General features: G+C 38.5%; 3 protein-coding genes across 5 annotated transcripts; 2 read left to right on the top strand and 1 right to left on the bottom strand.

Moving 5' to 3' along the window:
* Positions 1–10,015: 10,015 nt before the first annotated feature.
* Positions 10,016–13,243, top strand: LOC112186751 (2-haloacrylate reductase). Its single transcript, XM_024325256.2, has 5 exons — positions 10,016–10,159; positions 10,752–10,893; positions 11,252–11,478; positions 12,248–12,505; positions 12,814–13,243. Exons 1-5 carry the CDS (start codon positions 10,118–10,120, stop codon positions 13,117–13,119), a joined length of 975 nt encoding a protein of 324 aa, XP_024181024.1. The 5' UTR covers positions 10,016–10,117; the 3' UTR covers positions 13,120–13,243.
* Positions 13,244–15,179: 1,936 nt separating this feature from the next.
* On the top strand, positions 15,180–17,951 carry LOC112186390 (2-haloacrylate reductase). Of its 3 annotated transcripts, none has more exons than XM_040512291.1 (5): positions 15,180–15,290; positions 15,769–15,913; positions 16,101–16,279; positions 16,866–17,123; positions 17,381–17,951. In XM_040512291.1, the coding sequence occupies exons 1-5, from the start codon at positions 15,249–15,251 to the stop codon at positions 17,684–17,686; spliced, it is 930 nt and encodes a 309-aa protein (XP_040368225.1). In that variant the 5' UTR covers positions 15,180–15,248; the 3' UTR covers positions 17,687–17,951. The 3 variants fall into 3 exon arrangements, with proteins under 3 accessions (XP_040368225.1, XP_024180558.1, XP_040368241.1); XM_024324790.2 differs by having other exon boundaries at positions 16,053–16,279; XM_040512307.1 differs by lacking the exon at positions 15,180–15,290 and having other exon boundaries at positions 15,773–15,913; positions 16,012–16,279.
* A 105-nt stretch (positions 17,952–18,056) lies between these two features.
* LOC112186381 (expansin-B15) lies at positions 18,057–19,826 on the bottom strand. Its single transcript, XM_024324780.2, has 4 exons — positions 19,611–19,826; positions 19,384–19,496; positions 18,758–18,951; positions 18,057–18,627 (listed from the first exon to the last, which is right to left on the bottom strand). Exons 1-4 carry the CDS (start codon positions 19,774–19,776, stop codon positions 18,282–18,284), a joined length of 819 nt encoding a protein of 272 aa, XP_024180548.1. The 5' UTR covers positions 19,777–19,826; the 3' UTR covers positions 18,057–18,281.
* Between the last annotated feature and the right edge of the window lie 2,535 nt (positions 19,827–22,361).

The raw sequence follows: 22,361 nt of genomic DNA, 5'->3' as shown, positions 1-22,361 counted from the left end.
CAAGTTTTAACGAGGTTCGGCCAATATCCTTGCCTACGTCCTCCGAGAGTTTCACATTCACTAATGAGAGATTTACACAAGTACAAGGTTACACTGCTCAAATTTATACACAACTTGAGCACTCAAGTTTATACCCAACCCGAGCCCTTGTATCCAATCGGATACCCCTTGTACACCCTCTCTCAATCCTAGAAGATTGCTCTACCCCAAGAGCTATACACGCCCTTGAACACACTCGCCCTATCTTCTACATCTTGAAGACTCTTGGAGTTGCTACTGAGCCTCTCCTTATCTGGAGTTTGGGCTCTCTGCCCTCTCTCACACTCTCTTTATAAAGAGCTGGAGAGAAAGAGAAGGAACATCATAAGTTCACAAAATCCTCTTATCGGCCAGCTTGTGTAGAGAGAGTAAAGGCAGTGAGCTCGTCCAAACTGCAGATAGAGAGAAAAACATCTTCATCCAAGTAGAGAGTGAAGAGTGTTTTACTACATGTTGAGAGTGCAGTTGTGGCTAGGTAGCAAAACAAGTGTGAGAGAGAGTTTCCTTTAAGTAGTTTTTCTTGAAGTTGTGTATCTCTTGTACCCACATTATCATAGTGGAAGTTCTTGTTGTTGCTACCCCGTGGACGTAGGCATCTTGCTGAACCACGTTATATCTGGTGTTCACTTTCCTTTACTCGTTTTATTTCTTTGCATATTATCCTTTTGTGGTTGGAGTTATTATTTCCATTCTATTAATTTTCCCATCAATTCCATCAACAAAACTCTTTACATGAAAATCAACCTCATCAAAATTCAAAACAAGCAACTCAATTTTACAATGCTTGATTCCATACCTCCTTGCAGTCCATCTCGCTTTAACCAATTGGTTTTGGGTCCGATTATGAACCACTATTTGATTGTTCTGCTTCCGACGCTTCACTGCTTTGGTCTTGTTTTGAACCAGTTTTCCCTTCCTAAACTCATAACGAGGCTCTTTCACACCGTCATCCATCTTTGTTTCTACCTTCTGTTGTTGTTCTTGGTCAGAGCTCGACAGAATCTCATACCTCGTAATGCACCGGACTAGTTTGCGCATTCCCCATTGGACCATCCCGCGGAGCTTAATCTCCGACAAGCAACACGGAGATGGGCTTTTCCGGGTTGCCAAACGACGCCGTCCTGCCCAAAAGCTCCACATCCAGCTCTGCTCTGCTATTTCGTGATGTGGGATTCTCCGGTAAAGCACCTCCTACGCGATTTGTGGAGCCATATAGTAGTTTTCGTCGAAAGCAGGAAGGAAGCCGTATGGGTTTTGGTAACTTTCCTCATTCAGATGGGTTTGGAGAGAGTGAAGGCTTGGAAACCTCACTGAAACCTTGAACAGAGAATTCTCATTTACCTGAAAGTTATGATACCCAGGTTCTAAAACCCATTACAAACAAAAACCAAAACCCAAACTAGAAGAAGAAAATGAGTAAACTGTTCTGGGTTTTAGTAATGAGTACCATGACGACTTGAACCGACTTCATCTCTTCTGAGGCAGTAGGAGGAAGCTTCGAATGGTCTAGTTCATAGAACGAGCCCTCATGGATATGCTCAGTAGTCTCTGAAATAACACCAAAAAGGCACAGAAATCGATTAAACAGTGACGAGGACTAAAGAACAAAAGAGACTGATACACCAGAAAAGGTCTGTTACCTTGAGAATCAGAAGCATGTGCTGCCAAACAAGAGCTTTGTGCTCTCTGTTCTTGAAGCTTGTTCTCCAAGTACTTCATCATCTTCTTCTTCTGATAATTGCAAAAGCACTCAGAAGAAACACATAAACTCCTGTTCAAGCAAAACTCACACACTGTTCACACTATGACCCCAACTATATACCAACAGTAATTTCATTTTTTTTTTCAAATAAAATTATTAACTAGGGTAATTTTTGCTAGGTTTTAGTTGGCGCGAAAAAGCAGACCGAGCCACTGAGATGCTGGTTTCGCATGAAGGCTGTGGTGTCTGGAGACGCGCCAGATTGGCGGGCGTGTAGGGAGCAGAGCATTCAATGCTACAAAGCTCTAACAGGGGCCGTCGGATGATGTTTCACAAGGGAAGGGTTTTTGGCGCATGCATTTGCGTGAAAGGAGAGCTTAGCAGCGACAGAAAAATTAAATTTCAAATAAAGGAATTATGAAAAGAGCAATTGCTGTCCCACAGATTGGCCACCTCCCTCCAAGATCAGTTGAAGCATTGGCGTTACTGCATGGCCTTAGATTCACAGCTCATGTTGGTTTCTCTCACATTGAAATTGAAGGTGATGCACTCTCAGTTATCAATAGCCTACATGATAGTTCGGAGGATTTGAGTTTTGAAGGTCATTTAATCGATGAAGTTAAGTCTTTAATTCAGTTTTTTCCTTTTTGTAGTTGTCATTTTGTGAAACGGGAGGCGAACAATGTTGCTCACCGTTTAGCAAAAGATACTTTAAAAGTTAGTCAACTTTTACTTTGTTTGGAGTCGGGGCCTTATTGGCTCCATTAGTCTGTCAGTATGGATTTCCAGTGTGAAGTCTAGTTGGGTCAATAGTCTTGCAATAGTCACCATGTTGGTGCTTTTGCGGACTTTTGCACCACAACTCATTGTAATTCATTCATCGTTAATGAAGTTTTCTATATGATCAAAAAAAAAAAAGTGCAAGACTCTGGCATCAAAACGTAAAAATCAAAGTCGTTTTGATATGTTTGGGTTAATAATGATCGCCGGATGTGTTGCTCGTCACGTGACATGCTCTCAATTTTCTTCTTGGTCCCCCCCGGCCTACTTCATTTACTGAAGATACTGACTTTTTTTTAGCCCAGGGTAATGGGCGGAGTAGTTGGTTAGAGATTGGGCCTTCTTGGTTCATGGATGTCATTGGTAATGACGGACCCGTAACTGGTTCTTTTTATAGGGAGGAGAGTGGGGAGTTCTTGTCCACCACCGTTCATTCCCATATTTTGTAATTTTGGTTAGTTTGAATAAAACTTTTTCTTTCTCAAAAAAAAAAAAAAAGATACTGATTTTCATACTGCCGTTTATGGCAGAATTCAGGTCGTTTTGTATACAACTTTTGTCTACATCACCCTATATATGAATGTGATATTGTTTTGGACTTTTGACAAATACACACATTCATATAGGCCCTACATTCATATACTACAACAATTTGCTAACACATTCAATTTTTTTATTTTTTTGTTGGTAGAGTGTGTTGGCATGAAACGTTAACCATTTATCCGCCGAAACAGCATTTCAAGTATTGTAGATTGTTTAGCACATTACTTTGCTCACGAAGCTATTTTTTTTTTTTAGACTAAAATCTTTTTTTTTCTGAGGAAAAATATTTATTAAAAGTAAAGGAAAATACAAGTAAGAGGAGAGGACATATCCTGCACCTTCCAGAAGTAAAGTACTACTGTTGAGGAATGACAGACATTATCCTACCTTCCAAAATAAAATAAATCATATAAAACGAAAATTAGGGAGACCCAACTTATCTCTTAAACAAAATTGATTAACGAAACAAGGAGATGAATCAAACCAAGTAAAGCCCGTACCAGAAGCGCCAAAATTGGCCAATGCATCAGCCACCTGGTTACCTTCACGAAATATATGTGAGCAACGAAATTGCATCATTGAAATGTGATGCACACAATTCTTCCATGCCACCTGTAATTGCCAAGTTACCATCTGGGGAGAGTGGAGAAAATTTAGAATGAGGGACGAGTCAACTTCAAGCCAAATATGCTTCCAATCTCGAACCCATGCAAGCTCGATTGCCTTGATCACTGCCATAACCTCCGCAGCAATGGAACTAGGAATGTCAAGGGATGATGAAAAGGCTCCGACAAACTCTCCACGATAATCACGAAAAACACCACCATAACCTGAATGATCCTCCCCTCGCTTCCAAGCACCATCCGTGTTAACTTTGAACCAAGCAATAATGGGTGGATGCCAATTCACCTCGTAAATTTTTGGGGCACAACGCGGCCTACAAGTAGCACCAAACCTCTTCAAGACACAAAGCTCCTGTATGTTGTTAAACATATGTCCAGTAGCTATGTGACTAGAAGCATAAACATGGCCATTAATTAACCTGCAAGCCATAGCCACATCTGGAGTAATGCCCTCATATCTCACCTTATTCCTTATTTGCAAAATAAACCAAAGAGAGGCACAGAAACAAGCAACCCATAATTCTTTCAATTGGGGGCTGCGACCAACCATTAAACCCAATGCAAATAGGTCATGTAATGAATTAGGAATGAAACCCAACTCAAATTTTTCCAACATAAAAGACCATATAGACCTTGCATATGGGCAGTGAAGAAATACATGCTCTTTGGACTCCTTCTGTTGCCGACATAGTGGACACATTGAACACAAAGAGACACCACGTCGTTGTAAAAAATCCTCAGTTAGCACCCTTCCCCTCAATACTTTCCAAACTAAAATTAACATACGAGGTGCCACATATTTACACTAAACCAATCGCCCCCAATCCACCGTAGGTAAAGAAGGCCGTACAAAATGAAAAGCCTCTCTTGCCGTGAGTGTGCCAGAAGAAGAGGTTGGCCAAATTAATTTGTCTTCTTCCTGTGGATTAAATGCAATTGGAATACTGGTAATAATATCACAAAGATCCGGAAAATGCAATTGGAGAAGATGAGGGAGATCCCAGTGGCCATCATGAATATAATCATTAACAAATCCATCCATCTGCTCCACCACCCCTTCATAAGCTCCAAAAAAATTCTTTAGAGGAACACCAATAAAATTGTCATTCCAAAAAGAAATTTGGGAACCAGAACCAATGAGCCACCTACCCTGTGATATAACTTTAGGCCAAAATTTTTCAAGCCAGGCCAAATAGATGAGATGGCATAAGAACTCCAAGGCCTACCATGCCGAATAAATCGTCCACGAAGAAATTTACAGCCTTACGAAGAGGAAGAAAGAACTTCCCAACACTTTTTAAGAAGAAAGGATTGATTCAATACTTTGCTCACGAAGCTTAACATTAGTACTTATTTAATCATAATAACCTTTCAAAGTGAGGATGTTAATATTTTAAGATAAAAAAATTGTCATTGCAATGAACTTCGTTGAATATAAAGTTTCTCGTTGGTTTCTTTCTGATTCATCTTCGCCAGGCAAACCAAGCTCTGCTCGAATTCGGCTGCAGCGATCGCTCCTCCACCGTCCACATTGAAATCGACGCCAGCGGTAGGTTTTTCCGTGGAAGAAATTATAACACACTCGAAGAGCTGCCAACAAACAAGTGCCATAATTCTTCAATTTTGTTGTTCACCATCTCTATTTTGTTTGTAGAATCCATGGCCTCCTTCAAAGTCCTTTCTACTTGTTCCATGAGTTCAATGAAGAGTCTGAACAGAGATTCCCTCAAATTGATAATATTGTTGGTGAATTTATAGTTTTTGTAGTTGGTATGGTTCCGAACCTTGGAGCATTTGTCAACGAGCTCTACCCCATTCACTATTTCTATAATAAGCTTTTCCACTTCTTGCTTTGGAAGCTGCACTACCCTGCCATGTTCTGCTACCTCTTCTATCAATGGTTGTAAGCAGTAGAGCGTGTGTCTGAATGTGTCGAAGAAGTCTTTAAAAGACTTGTTCTTGACTTTCACTTGTGTGACAGCATTAACCAACTGTCGGAATGCTACTCCTAGAGCAGGATAAGCAGCCCCTCCTTCGCTTGATGATGGAGCTTGCTCAACGTTATTAGAAAGAAGTCTCTGTATTGCTTCACGCTGCTCCATCAATATAGCATAGGATTCCTCTTGCCCCCTCAATATACCATCTGCTTTAGCCAATAATTCATCTATTCTTTTCCAGAATTCCTGCATCTTCCTCAACAGTTGATCTTGTTTTTTCTGCAAATCATCTTGTTTGTTTTTGACGTTTCTTGTCAGAGATACAAGCTCAATCATATTCCTCTCTCGCTCCAATTCTAATGATTTTACCAGGCTCCTAACAGACCTAGTAAAATCTTTAATTTGTTTTGCGTAATCAGGCGCTATGCAATTGCCCCAAATGCGGACATTCCGCATGCTAAGCTTGGATAACATCTCCACAAGCGCTTTACCGACAGTCATTTTTCTTTGAATATCTTCTAATGTATTGGTAGGAGATTTAGTCAAGCGTCCTTTCGAGACTCCGTGATTTTAAATAGCGTAGCCCGTATTTGAGGTAAACAAGCGTTGAACCGAATATAAGAATTAATAATAAGTGAGAGATTTAAATTTTTCTGAATTGTTATTGAGTTGTTGAATGTCTAATACAATCCAGTGGGTGCCTTATATAGGCTCTAATCTCTAACTCATGAAGTCATGAGTATAAATCCTAATTAGTCTAGAACTAGGAAATAATTATAAACCTATAGGAATTAGAAATCCTTATTGATACAAGAAACTTATTCTAAGCCTATGATTATTAGGAAAATAAACCTAAAAACTATAGGAAACTAAGAAAGTATATGACGTTGTTTCTTAACGCGTTTCTCAAGCTACTCTTGTGAATGGCCACCCTAACTACATCTTGCAGCCCTTGAAAAGGGATTCTTCCAACAAAGTTTAGAAGCACAGACCCCATAATTACAACAGAATTAATGCAGCTATGTAGTTTCAAATCCAAACTTACTCGGCTACAGTTAATTAGATCGGTTATGCATGTCAAGCATGTTGGTGTACAGCTTTCAGATTTATGAATGGCCGGTCAACCTGCTTCGTCGACTAGAAGTTTGGTGTCGTAATTTCTTGTGGTCAGGTTCAAGCGAGGAGTGCCTTTGGTTGCTTGGAAAACTTGTTGTGCTCCAATGGAAGAGGGAGGCTTGGGTCTGAAACAACTTGTTGTTCTTAATCGTTCTCTTCTTCTTAAGAAGGCATGGGAGGTTTACTCTTCTCCCTCGGAAGGGTGTCGTTTTTTGAGAGATCGATTCTGTCGATCCTATGCAACGTTATCTATCTGGCCAAGTATTAAGAGATTTTGGCAACAAGATCTTGAAAATGGGTGCTGGCTTCTTGGTTCTAATTCACAAGTTTCATTTTGGAAAGACAATTTTATTGGCCATCCCCTTGTGGATTTTGTTGATGCTGCTGCTAAGAATATGGAGAACAAGGTTTAAGATTTCATTCAGGATGGTAAATGGAATTTGCCTCCGTTATTGCAATTGCATTTTCCGAACTTGTAGTGTGAGATCATAAGACATGTCCCAATTGCAATTAAGCCTTTGTCTTCCGATCACCTAATCAGGATGCCTTCAGCTTCTGGGGTGCTGACTGCAAAGGATGCGTATTCTTGTCTGCGCTCTCACCTTCCTCCCGTGGCATGGAGTAAATTAATTTGGTCGAAGTTCATACCTCCCCGTATGTCGCTACTGGCTTGGAAGGTGCTAAAGGGTCGGGTCATTTCTGATGATTTTCTTCAAAAACGGGGGATATCGCTAGCTTCATGTTGTGTTCTCTGTCGGTAGCAAAGTGAGTCAATTGATCATATCTTTCTTTTTTGTCCTTTTGCTTCTGCGATTTGGCATTACATGACTACCAATTTTGGCATCAGTGGCTTCCCCAATTCATTATTAAATATGTTGAATCTTGGTCTAAGCTCTTCTCGTAGTCCACAACTAAGGGAATTGTGGTTAGCATGTTTTGTTACTTCTCTATGGTTTATTTGGAGTTCAAGGAATAAGATTAAATATGATGGCTTTAGAGTGAATGTTGTTCGTGCATGTTCTCTAATTTCTAGCCATATTATTTCATCAAAAGATAGCTACGAGCTGCATGTTTAATTTCTGTGAGGAGCTTGTGGTGTTGAAGAAATTGGGGTACAATGTAAACCTCGTCGTGCTCCACGAATAATTGAAGTTAACTGGCATCCTCCTCCTTATGGGCATATTAAGGTGAACACTGATGGGGCATGGAAAACTAGCTCGAATAAAGCTGGCTATGGCGGGGTGTTTCGGGATTATAGAGGCAAGGTTCTAGGTGCTTTTTGTTCTAATTTGGACATTGCTAGTTCAGCTGCCGCTGAAGTTATGGTTGTTATCCAAGCTATTGAATTAGCTAGCTTGGGTAAGGGAGTGGAAGCATATTTGGTTGGAAGTGGATTCAAAGTTAGTTCTTCACTTCTTCGCTCTCCTACCTTAGTGCCTTGGCAACTAAGAGTAGAGTGGAGGAACTGCTTGTACCGGATTTTGCAGATGGAGTTTCGCTCTTCTCATATGTTTCGTGAAGGTAACCGAGTTGCAGATGCTTTGGCAAATGAAGGAATAAATTCATCAGGTTTGACGTGGTGGGACTTGCCCCCTGATTCGGTTCTCTCTTTTTGTAATAGTGATTGGTTGGGGCTTCCCAACTTTCAGTTCTGTTAGTTTTATTCGTTAGTTGCAAGTTATAGGTTTGTTTCTTGTTTCAGGTGGGCTATGATTTAGGCCTCTCCTAATTTACTATTCTTCTTTTCCTTTTTTAATAAATTATCCTCGCACTGTCGGGGTTTAACCAAAAAAAAAAATTGTTGCAAATGTATTAAGACTAGCTTTGGTCAAGATCCTTGTGGCTAGACGTATTGCTCCTCACATGACTTTATGTAGCTCTTGTTTGAGCCCAAAAGTATTTTTGGCAAGATCCTTTGGTGGGTTCGAGCTAGCGGGCCAATACCTGTGGCCCAAAAATAAGCCTACTTGGATTTGGAATAGAGCTTCGCCCATTCCGTGGTCCGTAAGGAAAACGAAACCTTATAGGGATCGAGTAGCAGAGACTGAATAGGAAACTTCAATTAATAATCCTTCTAAGGTAAGGAGCAGTCGAAACCCTAGGTGTATAAATACATGGTTAAGCGGCAAAGTTAAGGACCTCTCTCGAATCAATCAATCCCAGCGATTACAAAGCCTCCTCGGAGCAAACCTTCAACCCTGTTGAAACCCGGCGACCTTACTCTCAGTCCTAGTCTCCCCGAGCCGACTGTCAGTGCTACTGCCACATATACTACCAGCGAAGCAAGGGTAACGCCCTCGCAACCTAGCGAAGCTAAAGATACGCTTTAGCAAACCCCGTGCTTTCTCAGAACTTCCCAGTGATTGCTCTGCTCAACCTACAACGTTGAGTATCGATTTGATGACCGAAGAGATCACACCCAAAGCCCTTATCCGTAAGGCAAAAGTCCTTTTCCGAAAGGCTAGAGAAGAACCCTGTGGCGAGGTTGGTGCTCTCCTCGTCCACAGCGCTTGAAGAAGAAGTCAGGTCAAGGGACTACCCCAACGACTGCACCCCACGGTGCTGGCACGCCTGCGCAATCACACGTTTAAAAGAGACAGTTTGCACACCAACTGATTTTGGAGCCAAACAGCTCTCAATTTTCTACTTGGTAATGGTCCCCTACTCCCCTACGAATTCAGGTCGTTGTTGTGTGACACAACTTCTGTCCAAGGCTATATTATGTAACGTTGCCTATCACACTACATTCACCATATTTATAAACTTAACATAATTTGGCCACTAAACATATTCATATGCTACAACATTTTGCTTGTTATAATGGAACGAGAACTATTTTTGCATCATGTTAATTTTGACTTCAGTGGTAAATTTTTTTTGCCACATTACTTGTTGAAAAGGCATGATATTTGTGTTGATGCTAGGCTTTGAAAAGATAACTGATATCTTTTTAAGATAATGAAATTGTTATAACAAAGTGCTTCATTACCTATCTATTTGTTTGATATGATTGCAATGAATAAATTAAATTTTTTTTTCATTGCTCTGCAAATATGAGAGCAGTGAAGCAATGAAGCAGAAAAAAAAAATTTGAAAATTTTGTATATAGACCATTCCCAAGGGTACCATGACCTTCATCTAGCCCGTATCTCATTCCCATTCAACAATTGATCCAGTAATTTAGTAACGTAGAAAACTAAAAATAGTAAATGGATTCACTTTGAATAAGTTTCCATTTAGTTCCACAAGTTCACGCTCTCTCAATTTTCAGCAAAACTACGGTTAATTAACTGTTCGCCCTCCTCTTCACTCAGAACCCAGAAATCACTAGCTAGAGCTATTGCAACTAAGCATCATCATCATCATCATCAAGTTAGATGGTTAAAGGCATTAGAGTCCATAAACATGGTGGACCTGAGGTATCTCTCTCTCTTTCTTGCCATTTTCCTATTGAAAAATATTGGGGAGTGAAATCCACACTTTTTTTTGTTGAAATTTTTATAAAAATACAAAACTTAAGTTACTAAAAAGTAAAAACAAAATTTAAGTTAATAAAAAAGAAAACATAGAGTGTGCATTGTAAAATGAATCGAGAGTGTGAACTTCACTTCCAAAATGTTTACTTTTTTAATGTTTGAATTGGGTTCATGGAGAATTTTGAATTCAAATCATGAAAGATGAATTAAGAAATATACTGGACACTCGTTATTTTTACGTACTAGAAAACCCGTTATGGATTAATGATCACTTGTTTAAAAAATCAAAGCCGTTTATGTTGAATTAGTGAAATCAGTAGTTTATTTCTGGGTAATTTGGTAAGAGAGGGAATAAACATTATTATGGTTGTTGATGTTACTTGAGAATAGATGATCTCGTATTGTAATTAATGAAATCACCCACTGGTACACGAGTGTTAAAAGTTATCCTTGTTCACATGCTAGCTGAATTTCATTGTGCAAATGCCTTTTATTGACATTTTACTTAGTTTGTTTTGTCATGTAATGAGGTTAGGTCATGAAATGGGAGGATGTGGAAGTAGGAGAGCCTAAGGAGGGCCAGGTTCGTGTGAAGAACAAAGCCATTGGGATTAATTTCATTGATGTATATTTCCGCAAAGGGGTTTATAAGACTTCATCAATTCCTTACATCCCAGGTTTTGCTACTTTTCTTTAGTTCGCTATCTGAATATAAGTAATTTATAATTTTATGGAGATACCTTTCAACCAAGATTAACTTGTAGTCCAAATTTCTACCTGGTTTGTTTTGGAATTTTTGTTCTTCACAGTTTTTGAGCAAAAATACTTTCTATTAGACCATAGTTTACTACTTACAGGGTGAAAAATGAATGATTTTATTATTAAACTTGCTACAAAAATGAAGGGAGGAAATCAGACGATGGTCTAGAACTTTATTATCTAGTTAGGACTTTGAAATGGATTTATCGCCTTGTTCCTAATTTGAATGCTGACAGAAAATCTATTTATTATATACAAACAAGTTTTTGGTTCCAGGTGTCGAGGCTTGTGGAGTTGTGACAGCTGTTGGACCTGGAGTAATCGGCAGGCAAGTTGGAGATGTTGTAGCCTTTGCTGGTGGTGCAATGGGCTCCTATGTGGAAGAGCTGATCCTTCCTGCTAACAAACTTGTTCCTGTTCCTCCTTCCATTGATTCTACTGTTGCAGCCTCCCTCTTGCTTAAAGGATTGACAGCGCAGTTTCTACTGCATCGTTGTTTCAGGGTACTTAAATATTCATCCACACCCATCTGGACTTTTATGACTCATATACCACATTAGAGTCGGTTAAATCAAGATTGTTTGATTTATAATACATAAAATAATAAAAACAAGTTCTGGTAAATGCATGCCATCTTAGACCATGCTGGTGCTGGTTTTATTCTTCCCTGAATATGTACGGGGCATTACAAAACATTTTTATTAGGGTTTGCATACACTTATACTGTGTGTTCACTTGTCAAGGAAAATCATCTTCATTACCATTAGACTGCAGGTTCTTGCCATTAGGGTTTGCATACACCTATAGTGTACGTGTTCACCTGCATGCTATCACATATAGGTACGACGACCTTCATCATTGTTCTTATTATAAAACACTTTCCGGACTAATTTTAGCTATTATCTTTGTTTTAACAAAGCAATGTCCTCAGTTATGCATGTGAACTATTTCGATTTATTTGATAATCACGAGTTATGTTCCATTTTTCTTTCAAGTGAAAAGGAGAGAGCACTTCTGCTATTATTGTAATGACTGGAGAAGCAGAGAAAAACTTTTCTCCCTATATGGTCATATCTATGACTTGGGCCTAACTATCTTTAACAACCTTATCTCCTAGACTAACATAAGGCTCTCAAGGGTTCTGATAACGTGGTACTGCTATGGGTGTATCACTAACAGCCCTCCCCAAGTTTAGAGAGCACTCAGCTATGGATGAGGCCCTTTAGTCAATCCTGGACATACAGATTTGAAACTTTTGTTTTTGTCATACAGATCCAGCCTGGACACACGATCCTCGTACATGCAGCTGCTGGTGGAGTCGGATCCCTTTTATGCCAGTGGGCTAATGCCATTGGTGCCACTGTCATCGGAACTGTATCAACTCAAGAGAAGGCATCTCAAGCCAAGGAAGATGGCTGTCACCATGTCATAATCTATAAGGTTGAGGACTTTGTTGCTCGTGTGACTGAAATAACATCTGGCAATGGGGTTGAAGTTGTCTATGATTCTGTAGGGAAGGATACGTTTGAGGTAACCTGTCTTCATTCTCTACACAGGAAAAAAAAAAAAAAACAGAACCGAGAGAATTTATTGAGAAAGATCATTCTATGTTCAGATTCTACCCGAGCACGTTTTAGGGTTTTGGTATTCTTTTCATTTCTTTTAAATGAAAGTTTTCAGAATAATCTTCATCTGATCTTAATCAAGATTTAGGCTAGTTACTTGTAGACAAGAATGAAATTAAGGGTGTGGACTATATCAACTTAACTTGATAAATTAACAAGAAGTTCATTTAAGCCAGTCTCTTTCTGATTGGAGATATTATTGTATATATTCAGGGATCACTGAGATGCTTGAAGTTTCGTGGATACATGGTGAGTTTTGGGCAGTCATCAGGTGCACCAGATCCGGTTCCTCTATCAGCTCTTTCAGTGAAGTCACTGTTCTTGACCAGGCCTACCCTCTTCCATTACACAGCTACTCGAGATGAATTATTAGAGAATGCAGGAGAGGTATTTGCTAATGTTGATAAAGGTACATTGCGGGTTCGAGTAAATCACACCTACCCATTGTCTGAAGCAGCACTTGCACATTCAGACCTCGAGAATAGGAAAACATCTGGATCTGTGGTACTTATCCCCTGAGGCGAACCTCAATTTATTTGTTCAATGTCGAGGATATAAGTGAGGAAATGTACTTCTTATGCCAAATAACGGATGTTTAACTTTAAACCTGTAGTCATCAAGAAACTTACTGTGCAATTATAGTAATTGGACCTCTTCCATATGGTCTTCTTTTCTTAGTTATCTTGCATTAATTTTACACATCTTTTTTTTTCTTTTTTTTTTTTCTTTTTTTTGATCGGGTTAGTTGTTAGTAACTCACACACCCATGCAGTGGTATCCCAGCGCCAGGACACCTGCACCGACATTGCGGCGAAAGCCTGGCAAAGCCAGACTAATCCACTGCACCGCAGACGCACGAACCCAAAGGGTCCCTCAAATCTGCTGGCCACGGGATGGAGCTGGGATTCGAACGCTAGACCTGGGGGTTCCAGACTAGGCCATTCGACCAACACACCACACCACGTGGTTTAATTTTACACATCTTAATCGAATATCAGTACAACATATGTTCCTAATTATGTCTCTTGCACTTTAGTGTTTCTATTTATACCTCCAAATTTAGCATTTGTAACTCCCTCTTTTTTCAAGTAATGATTAATTGTGTTAGTACAGAACTACAGATAAAATGACTAATTCAGACGTGTACAAATAAAGGGGAAAAAAAAAGTTTATCTTCTTCATCAAAATTCCCAGCTTATTTCTTAAGAACATATCTCAATGCCTATTTTTTCTGTTTGTTATCATTCACCGGTGTTGAAGAAACTCTACCAACAGAACCACCATTATTTCATAAACTTTAGTAATGTATACAATGAAGTTTGCATGCATTTTAGTGCTGGCCTCATACTTCCAGTTCAAATTTTTTTTTTTTATATATCAAAGCACTCTATATGCAATAGAACATAACTAAACAAGATAAGTTATTTCAAAGATCTCAAAGATTAATTCATTAAGATCTATCCCAACTTCAAGTAATAAAAAAACAAACAAAAATTGTCAACGCATATCCTAATTTTATGGTCTTCCCAATTTTTTTTTTTAATTTTTTTTTTATGAACTATGGTATTCCCATGTTGCTCTGCATCGATCTGGGTATAATTGATTGTATCTTAGTGCTTTTGATAATGGAACAGGTGGGGGAGGGAGGGAGAGAGAGAGAGAGAGATGTTACACCCCAACTATGTCGTTGCTTAAGATAATAGATTTGATGAACTCCGTTCTGAACCTCCATCTCACAGTTGTAGAAGAAGAGTGAAGATCAATTGCACCAAGTTTTTATTTGAAGACCAATTGTAGTTGCTTGGTGTTTATAGTATTTTGGGAAAATAATAAGCCCAAGAGCATTTTGGGAAAATCATAGGAGGTGTAGTTAGCATATTATATATTCAAAAAAGCAAATTGGAGGTCTAATAAGAAAGGAGGTTAAAATGCTAATTTTGGAGGTATGAATAGAAGCTCTCATTGCACTTCCTCTCAAAACTTAGAGAAAATATTTCAAACAGTACCCGAACTTAGGCCGACTCCTAACTTCAGTACCCGATTATGCAAAACTATCACTTTGGTACCCCAACTTTGAAGTCCGACCCAAGAATGGTACATGCCGTCCATCACAGCGTTAAGTCTTTGCTACGTGACAAACCATGAGGGCCCTCAAAATATGCCACGTGGTTAGCTAGTTAACGCCGTGATGGACGGCGTGTACCATTCTTGGGTCGGACTTCAAACTTGGTGGTACCAAAGTGATAGTTTTGCATAGTCGGGTACTGAAGTTAAGAATGAGCCTTAGTTCGGGTACTGTTTGTAATGTTTTCTCCAAAACTTATGACAAAAAACTCTAAAGAATGACCGGGATGGATCACGAAATCATTTTACTATATGAGCGGTGAAGATCGAAGGTGGCTAGCATTCTTCTAAAAACATTGACAATAGCTTTTGATCATATTATTTGTAAACAATTGAAAAGCTTTTTTTTTTTTTTTTTTAAGTCACAAAAACTTGTAGCCCTTGCGGGTCCCCTTAACGGTGGGTGCAGTCCACCGGTCCTAAGCAAGACTGGTTGGTCGTACCGGGGACCAATACTGATATATATCTACCATCTTCAGGTACTGCTGTACTAGGATGCTGAAATCAAATCACGTACAGTAAAGATGGTCAAGGCTATTCAAATCCATGAACTTGGTGGACCTGAGGTACCCTCTCTCCTTTGTTTTCTGTTGTGGTTAGCTCTCTTGATTTCATCCGGAAACTTGTACTTTCTTCACCTATATATAAATTTCTTCTTACAAAAATTTCAATGTGTTTTCTGCGTAATCTGGTTATTGATTCATAGTGATCAAGATCGTTGATTCCAGCCAAGGCTAAATGATCGGAGATTGTAATTAAACGTCAATTTTACTGTGTTTATAGTGTAGCTAGCTAGAGCCATATCAATTTTATGTAGGCAATCGATTGGGAAAATAATTTATATATGCTTCGTTGATACTAATCATTCAAAGTCCATATCGTTAATTGTCACTGCTTCCACTACAAGGCACTATCAGTTGAAATCTAGTTTAAAAGAGTTCTCTTTGATCTCCCTCTGTATCAGACTATCAGCTACCTGTCATTACTCACTAGTCATTAGGCCATTTTTTCACCATCATTTACTCTGTCATGTAATGCTGTTAGGTATTGAAATGGGAAGATGTCAAAATAGGAGAGCCGAAGGAGGGTGAGATTCGTGTGAAGAACAAGGCTATTGGGATTAATTTCATTGATGTGTACTTCCGCAAGGGGCTTTATTACAAGGCTGATACAATGCCCTTCATCCCAGGTTTTGCTTCATTTCTTGAAGTTCTGTAATCCAAGAAGTTATATTTCAACCATGCTTGACTTATACCCCAAGTTTTTACTGCATACATTGGGTACAAGAAATGGAAAGCCCTTTATTTGCAAATCTGTTCTTATTTAAGGTATGGAGGCTTGTGGAGTTGTGACAGCTGTTGGACCTGGACTAACAGGGAGGCAAGTTGGAGATCTTGTCGCGTATATTGGTACACCGATGGGCTCATATGCAGAAGAGCAGATCCTTCCTGCAAACAAAGTTGTGCCTGTTCCTCCTTCCATTGATCCTATTGTTGCAGCATCCGTCATGCTTAAGGGTATGACAGCTCAGGTTCTACTACGCCAATGTTTCAAGGTTGTTTATCTATCCAGCATTATTTTCAATTTTAGAAAGTAGTCATCAGTCACCTCTGAAGATGGTTTGAATTATCAGCATGCTTGAGATTTTGGAACTCTGGTTTCGATCTTCCTTCAATATGCAAGTGGCATTGCAGATCATTCTTATAAAAGTATTAGATGCATACATCTGTAAAGGAGAATTTTCCTTACCAATTGGACTAGTCCCCAAAAAAAAAAAAAAAAAAAATCTTTAATGAAAAGAGTTTTCCATATATTGTAATTTCTTGCTGTAATTATAATACTACTTGGTTGGGGTAATTTCAGCTATTATTCTTTTTCCATTTTGTAAATTTTGCAAGGCATGCTGAGGTATGTGTATGTGTTGCTTGTTTTTAGTTTTTGGTGAAACATATGGATCTTAATTACCCAAAAGCCTTGCTCTTGCTAACTGACTGGTCCTTACATGTGGCATCATTTTGTGAGTTGTGACTGCACACTGAGACCGGCTATCATTTTTCCTAATTATAAGGTTTTTGATGATTGATTCAAAACTTTCGTTGCTTTACAGTACCAATATTAATTGTTGTTATAACTTTATACAGGTTGAACCTGGACACACAGTCCTTGTTCATGCAGCAGCTGGTGGAGTCGGATCCCTTTTATGCCAGTGGGCTAATGCCCTTGGTGCCACTGTCATTGGAACTGTATCGACTAAAGAGAAGGCAGCTCAAGCCAAGGAAGATGGCTGTCACCATGTCATAGTCTATAAGGAAGAGGACTTTGTTGCTCGTGTGACTGAAATAACATCTGATAATGGAGTTGATGTTGTCTATGACTCTGTAGGCAAGGATACCTTTAAGGTAGTCTCTACATATTTTCTTTTCATTTTCTACAAAATGACATAAACACAACCATAGAGTTAGTGAGAAAGTTTATTGTAAATTTCTAAGTCACCAACCCAATTTGTTGCCTGCTCTTTACAATGTGCTTTTTCCTGATTGGCAGTGAAGCTTCTCAATGTTAGGCCTGATGAAAAGTTATGTTGTATAAAGTTTTTTTTTTTTAATTATAGTTAGATCGAGTTTGATTTTGTTATCTAATTGGAGCAATGATATAGGGATCATTGGCTTGCTTGAAGACTCGAGGATACATGGTCAGTTTCGGGCAGGCATCAGGTAGACCTGACCCTGTTCCATTGTCAGCTCTTGCCGCAAAGTCACTCTTCTTGACAAGGCCTGCCCTTTTCCAGTACACTGCAACTCGAGACAAATTGCTAGAGGTTGCAGGAGAGGTATTTGCTAATGTTGCATCAGGTGTGTTGCGGGTTCGAGTAAATCACAAGTACTCATTGTCTCATGCAGCACAAGCACATGCAGACTTGGAGAATAGGAAAACATCTGGTTCAGCTGTTTTTATTCCTTAAATCTTTCGTCTCAACACTTTCAAGTACCGTTCTTTCTGAAAAATAACATGAGTTGGGATATCGATGCTCACTTTAGTCCCCATGCATTTGGTATGTATAGAAAGAAATGTGGTCTGGTTCTCCCCAACTGCAGTCATAGAGACTAGAGAGACATGTTATGAAAGCAGAAGTAATTGTACTTTTTCAATCTCTTGGATATTCTTTTCTTTTTTTGACATATATGAAGACTGATCGATAAGCTTGTGAGTGGCAGCCTTTCTTGAAAGGTTATGTAGCAAATTGGAATCCACTTTCATTTTTCAAGTACCAAACTTTTCCTTCTGATCATGACCATGGATTTCGGTGAAATATGTTTAAAGGAGCAACATGATTTAAACCAAAAGATAGAAAGATAGTTCTTAAGATCATATCATAAACTGCTGATTTCTACGCAGTTATGATTACATTACTTCATATATAGACTTTGCAGAAATTGAGGATCGCACTGCTTAAATCCTTCCATTTTCCTGCTTTTAGGTTACTACATATATTTCTTAGCTCATTATATATACTAGTAATTCAGATCCTATTGCTTCAGACGTGGTCATAGCTAGACTCATAGATAATTGACCACGGATCTGTAGGTAGCACCAGGTTGCCACCCATTTGGAATCACATTTTTAGCCAACAATGTCTGGCCTGAGTACCCAGAAGTCAACTTTATTGACAGTGGAGGATGTAGTGCTGACCCTGCATCAAGTTTCCACACTGCACCCCAAGATTGTTGCATGGCACGCCACTCCTCGCCACCTTCACTGTCAGTTGAGGAAGCGTCCTTCAACTCAACACTACCAAGATCACCATCTCCCTCTTCGTACTCGATCACAGCAGCAAAGTAGTTCGAGTTCGATCCCTGGTCCACGTGGAATGCAATAGTTTTTCCTGAATAATCACATGCCACGCTGTAGAGAAACACGAATTAGGCTTGTTAGGTGGTCACGATGTATGCCACTAATTCTCTAAATTTTGTGCGTCAAATAAGGTGACAGAGTTTCGTTTATTCAAGCTTTGGAAATTGTAAAGTTGAGTTACCGTGCAAATTGGATTTCCAATACTCCTGCATTGCGGAGTTCCTCCCCTTGACCAGGAAGTGCCATGGCACCAAATGAAGTTCCACTAAGGTCAAAATGTGCAGCATCGGACGCACAAGGCCCTCCAGGGCAAGAATCTGTGATGACCACCCTTACTGGTTTGCCGGAACAAGATTTATGTTTGGTACATTTGATCTGACGTTAGTTTAATGTATTAGTTCTCAAGAAGAATATTGGTCCAAACATCAGACACAAAAGTTCCATCACAAATGTCGGTTATCATAACGAATTGGAAGTTGTATCAATTGATTTTAAATAGAATATAGTCTTTACAAAAATGGATAAACTATAATTGTCAATTTGTTTAACAAATTTTGTAATTCATGTTTTGAAGTTAAAACGATGGTTGCATTTTTCACTTATAAAATTAATATCATCATTTCCATTCAACTTCCAATTTCGTTCTCATTAGGATTAAAAAATATTGATTAATATAAGCATGAAATGTGCATGCGTGTTTGAAAAGTTGTGAAAGTGATGGACATCGAAAACTTACTTAATTACACGACGTACACTATCACCAAATTCAGGACATATTTAAGTAGCACTGAAAAACCATTGTAATACCTGATAGCAAGCTCCACATTCCCTGCCGGATTTGTAAAGAGAAGGACCTACTGCCGTAACCATGGAAGAGAATGGCGCTTGTGAAACTACATCTCCATACCCACAAGATCCACCTGCATGCATTGATTAGCAAATGTAAGTATATATGCTTGTGTATATGATTTGCACTATACATATTATCAGAACTCTCCCTAGATAACTACACACTTATTATAGGTATTGCATACCGTCACTTCCAAAACCATCAGGGCTGCCGTACCAAGTAGCTCCGGCAGTGTCCCATTGGGTGGCGCTGAGTGACAAGTTCAACTGCTTCGGATTAAAAGAAAAGCTCTGCTCAAACAAGCAGCAAAACACAGTTGCTAAGTACAAAATGCTTCTTAAACTAGCCATGGCTGCACTCTTAATTAAGCTAGTTAAGATTCTGTGTTGGTGTAGTGTTAAAAGCTTAAGTGGTATTTATAGAGGAAAAGCATGTGCGCTGTTGCTATCTATCCACGTCCATTCTAATTTTTAAAGACCGGTGTGATAGATTGAGGTAACATGCATGGCTTAATTTTCTTCTAAATTGGCCTTAATATTTGACACAAGGCTACATGACATTCTTCTTTTTGGGTATCTTATATATAAGAGGTGAAGCATATTGGAGCTTAAATCAAGGATTGCGACCCACACGTATATCGCATTAATTTACTGAGAACATTGTGATTTCAGCCATGTTAAATTGTAGGGTGACATCGCTACCCATTTGTCAATTAGGTTTAATTTTATGTGAAGTTTTGAATCCATATGGTATATGATCCATTTTGCAGTTTTCATCACATTATTGTATCTCTGATATATTATGTCATTAGTTGTGTACTGTTCTACTTAACATAATATATATATATATATATATATATATATAATATAACATTACGGTACACATTTTTTCTCTTTTCGACTTTTCGTGACTAATATTGAATCGAATAGGTCAGAAAATGCATTCTCCACATTATACACTATTTTTTGGTCTGCTGAAAGTGAAGAAAAGAAGCATCAAGAATGGTTTTTCTTTCTAGAGAGAATATTAAATATAAGCCAGTATGGGTTAAGTCTTTCTGATAAAGAAAAATATGCAGGTCCAGTCTAGAGATAATTAAGGATTCTTTATTGACTTAACCACAGACTAAGCCAAACGAATCACTTTTTCTTCTTGTCCAAATGCCAAATTCAAACGTGAAAGAAGCTCGAGGCCAAGAATGATAATTAACCTAGAGGACTATCAATACAAATCAAGCAGTTGGTTTTTGACTAATTTGCATGGCTTGCATTGGTAACAATAATATCAGCTAGCTAGGGCAATAATCTGAATTCATTTTCTAAACGAAAAGAAGGGACTGTCGGTGGAGTTGTGAGGTTCTGGATGACGATCTTTGATTCTGACAAAAGGTTCTCCATGGATTCAGCCGTTAATGGCGGTTACTGGTCGTTAATTATCCATTTTTCCATGCATGCCATTTCAAAATGTTTAATCATATATAAATCCAACGACCACTATAATCTCAAAAAAAAAAAATATATTATTTTTAGGTTTTTAAACTAATTGAAGATATATAATTATATATTGCCGTCGTTTGATTTGGTTGGACATGCATTAGTATTTTTCAACTGAAATTAATGAGGGAGATACGTCGATAGATTTATATATGATCCACGGAAGTGTTTAAAAATCCCATTGAGAAAGAAATCTCACCCACCGGATCTATCCCATTTGTTTCTATGTAAATTGTTGTGTGGATTTTAGTCCGACTAAAAAGACTTTTAGAATAAGATCAAAATATAATAGGAGAAAGTGGGGAGAAATTTTAAAACAAAATGTTCAACTAGTTAGTTGGGTGAATCAAGTTTTCAGTTACGTACGTTAAGAAGTTAGTTAGGGATTTTGTAATGATTCTTGGAGACTCCATGCATATGAGCTTTAGATAATCTGCATGGAAGATAACATTCCTTGCCAGGCGAGGGAGGGAATATTTTCCAAGAATAAAGATGGGTTTAATCACTGAGAAAGGTCGATCATCAAGACCGAGAAGTGTATTAGAGTACATTACTGATACTTATAACCTTTACTTGTATATAGTTCTTAAAACCTTCGCAAGCCTGTGAATAGTTCGTTGCATGCACACTGTTTGCGACATGCATATTACTATTCAGTTATTTAAATTGAATTACTTAAACATAAATAAATATTAAAAATTAAAAGTAACTAAGACAAAAATGAGAAAGAAGACGGTAATTCGTAAACTTATATAGTTCGATCTTGAAAATTATACAAATATTGAAAGTGGATAACCAATCCTTGAATCTTGGGTTGGGTACTATCGGCACGTATGTACACCTATATACCTTCATATGATTAATGAGAATGATCAAGCTTAATATTTCCATAGGTACTACATGCTACTTAGGGTAGTGTTAAACAGAGTCATGAACGTTATGGACTTTAAATAGGGTAAAGTCTTTATATGGTACATGAACTAACATGAAATGCATTTTTTAGTACCTACAAATTTTTAGAGAGTCTAGTGGTACCTGTATTATCTCTCCGTTAACCTTTTGGTACTTCCGTCAATTATTGTAAGGATGGACGGGTCAACCGTTCAAACCAACCAACCCAACTAGCAGATTAGTGGATTGGTTAATGAGTAAGGTGGGCCAGAAATGGTTGGTTTGATCAATTATCAACCTATGTTTTTGGGTCAGTTGATGAGTTGAAGCCCAACCCAGTTGATGTCCTTACATAATAGATGAAAGTTTAACAGACTTCCACAAGTTTTCGGTTAGGCTAAATACGTTTCCTCATAGTCTTGCAAATCAAGAAAGAGTTCAGGCCCAATAAGATACACTCAAGGCATTCCACAAAGGCACAAACCAAGAGGAAATATAGCAAACGGGTCCCAATACTTGTTGGGAGTTCTACTTTAATGGTCTGGTTTTGT

The sequence above is a fragment of the Rosa chinensis genome, chromosome 1 (assembly GCF_002994745.2).
Source record: "Rosa chinensis cultivar Old Blush chromosome 1, RchiOBHm-V2, whole genome shotgun sequence".
Taxonomy (NCBI): domain Eukaryota; kingdom Viridiplantae; phylum Streptophyta; class Magnoliopsida; order Rosales; family Rosaceae; genus Rosa; species Rosa chinensis.
Note: the sequence above shows the minus strand (reverse complement) of the source record. Positions and strands in the feature narration are given on the sequence as shown.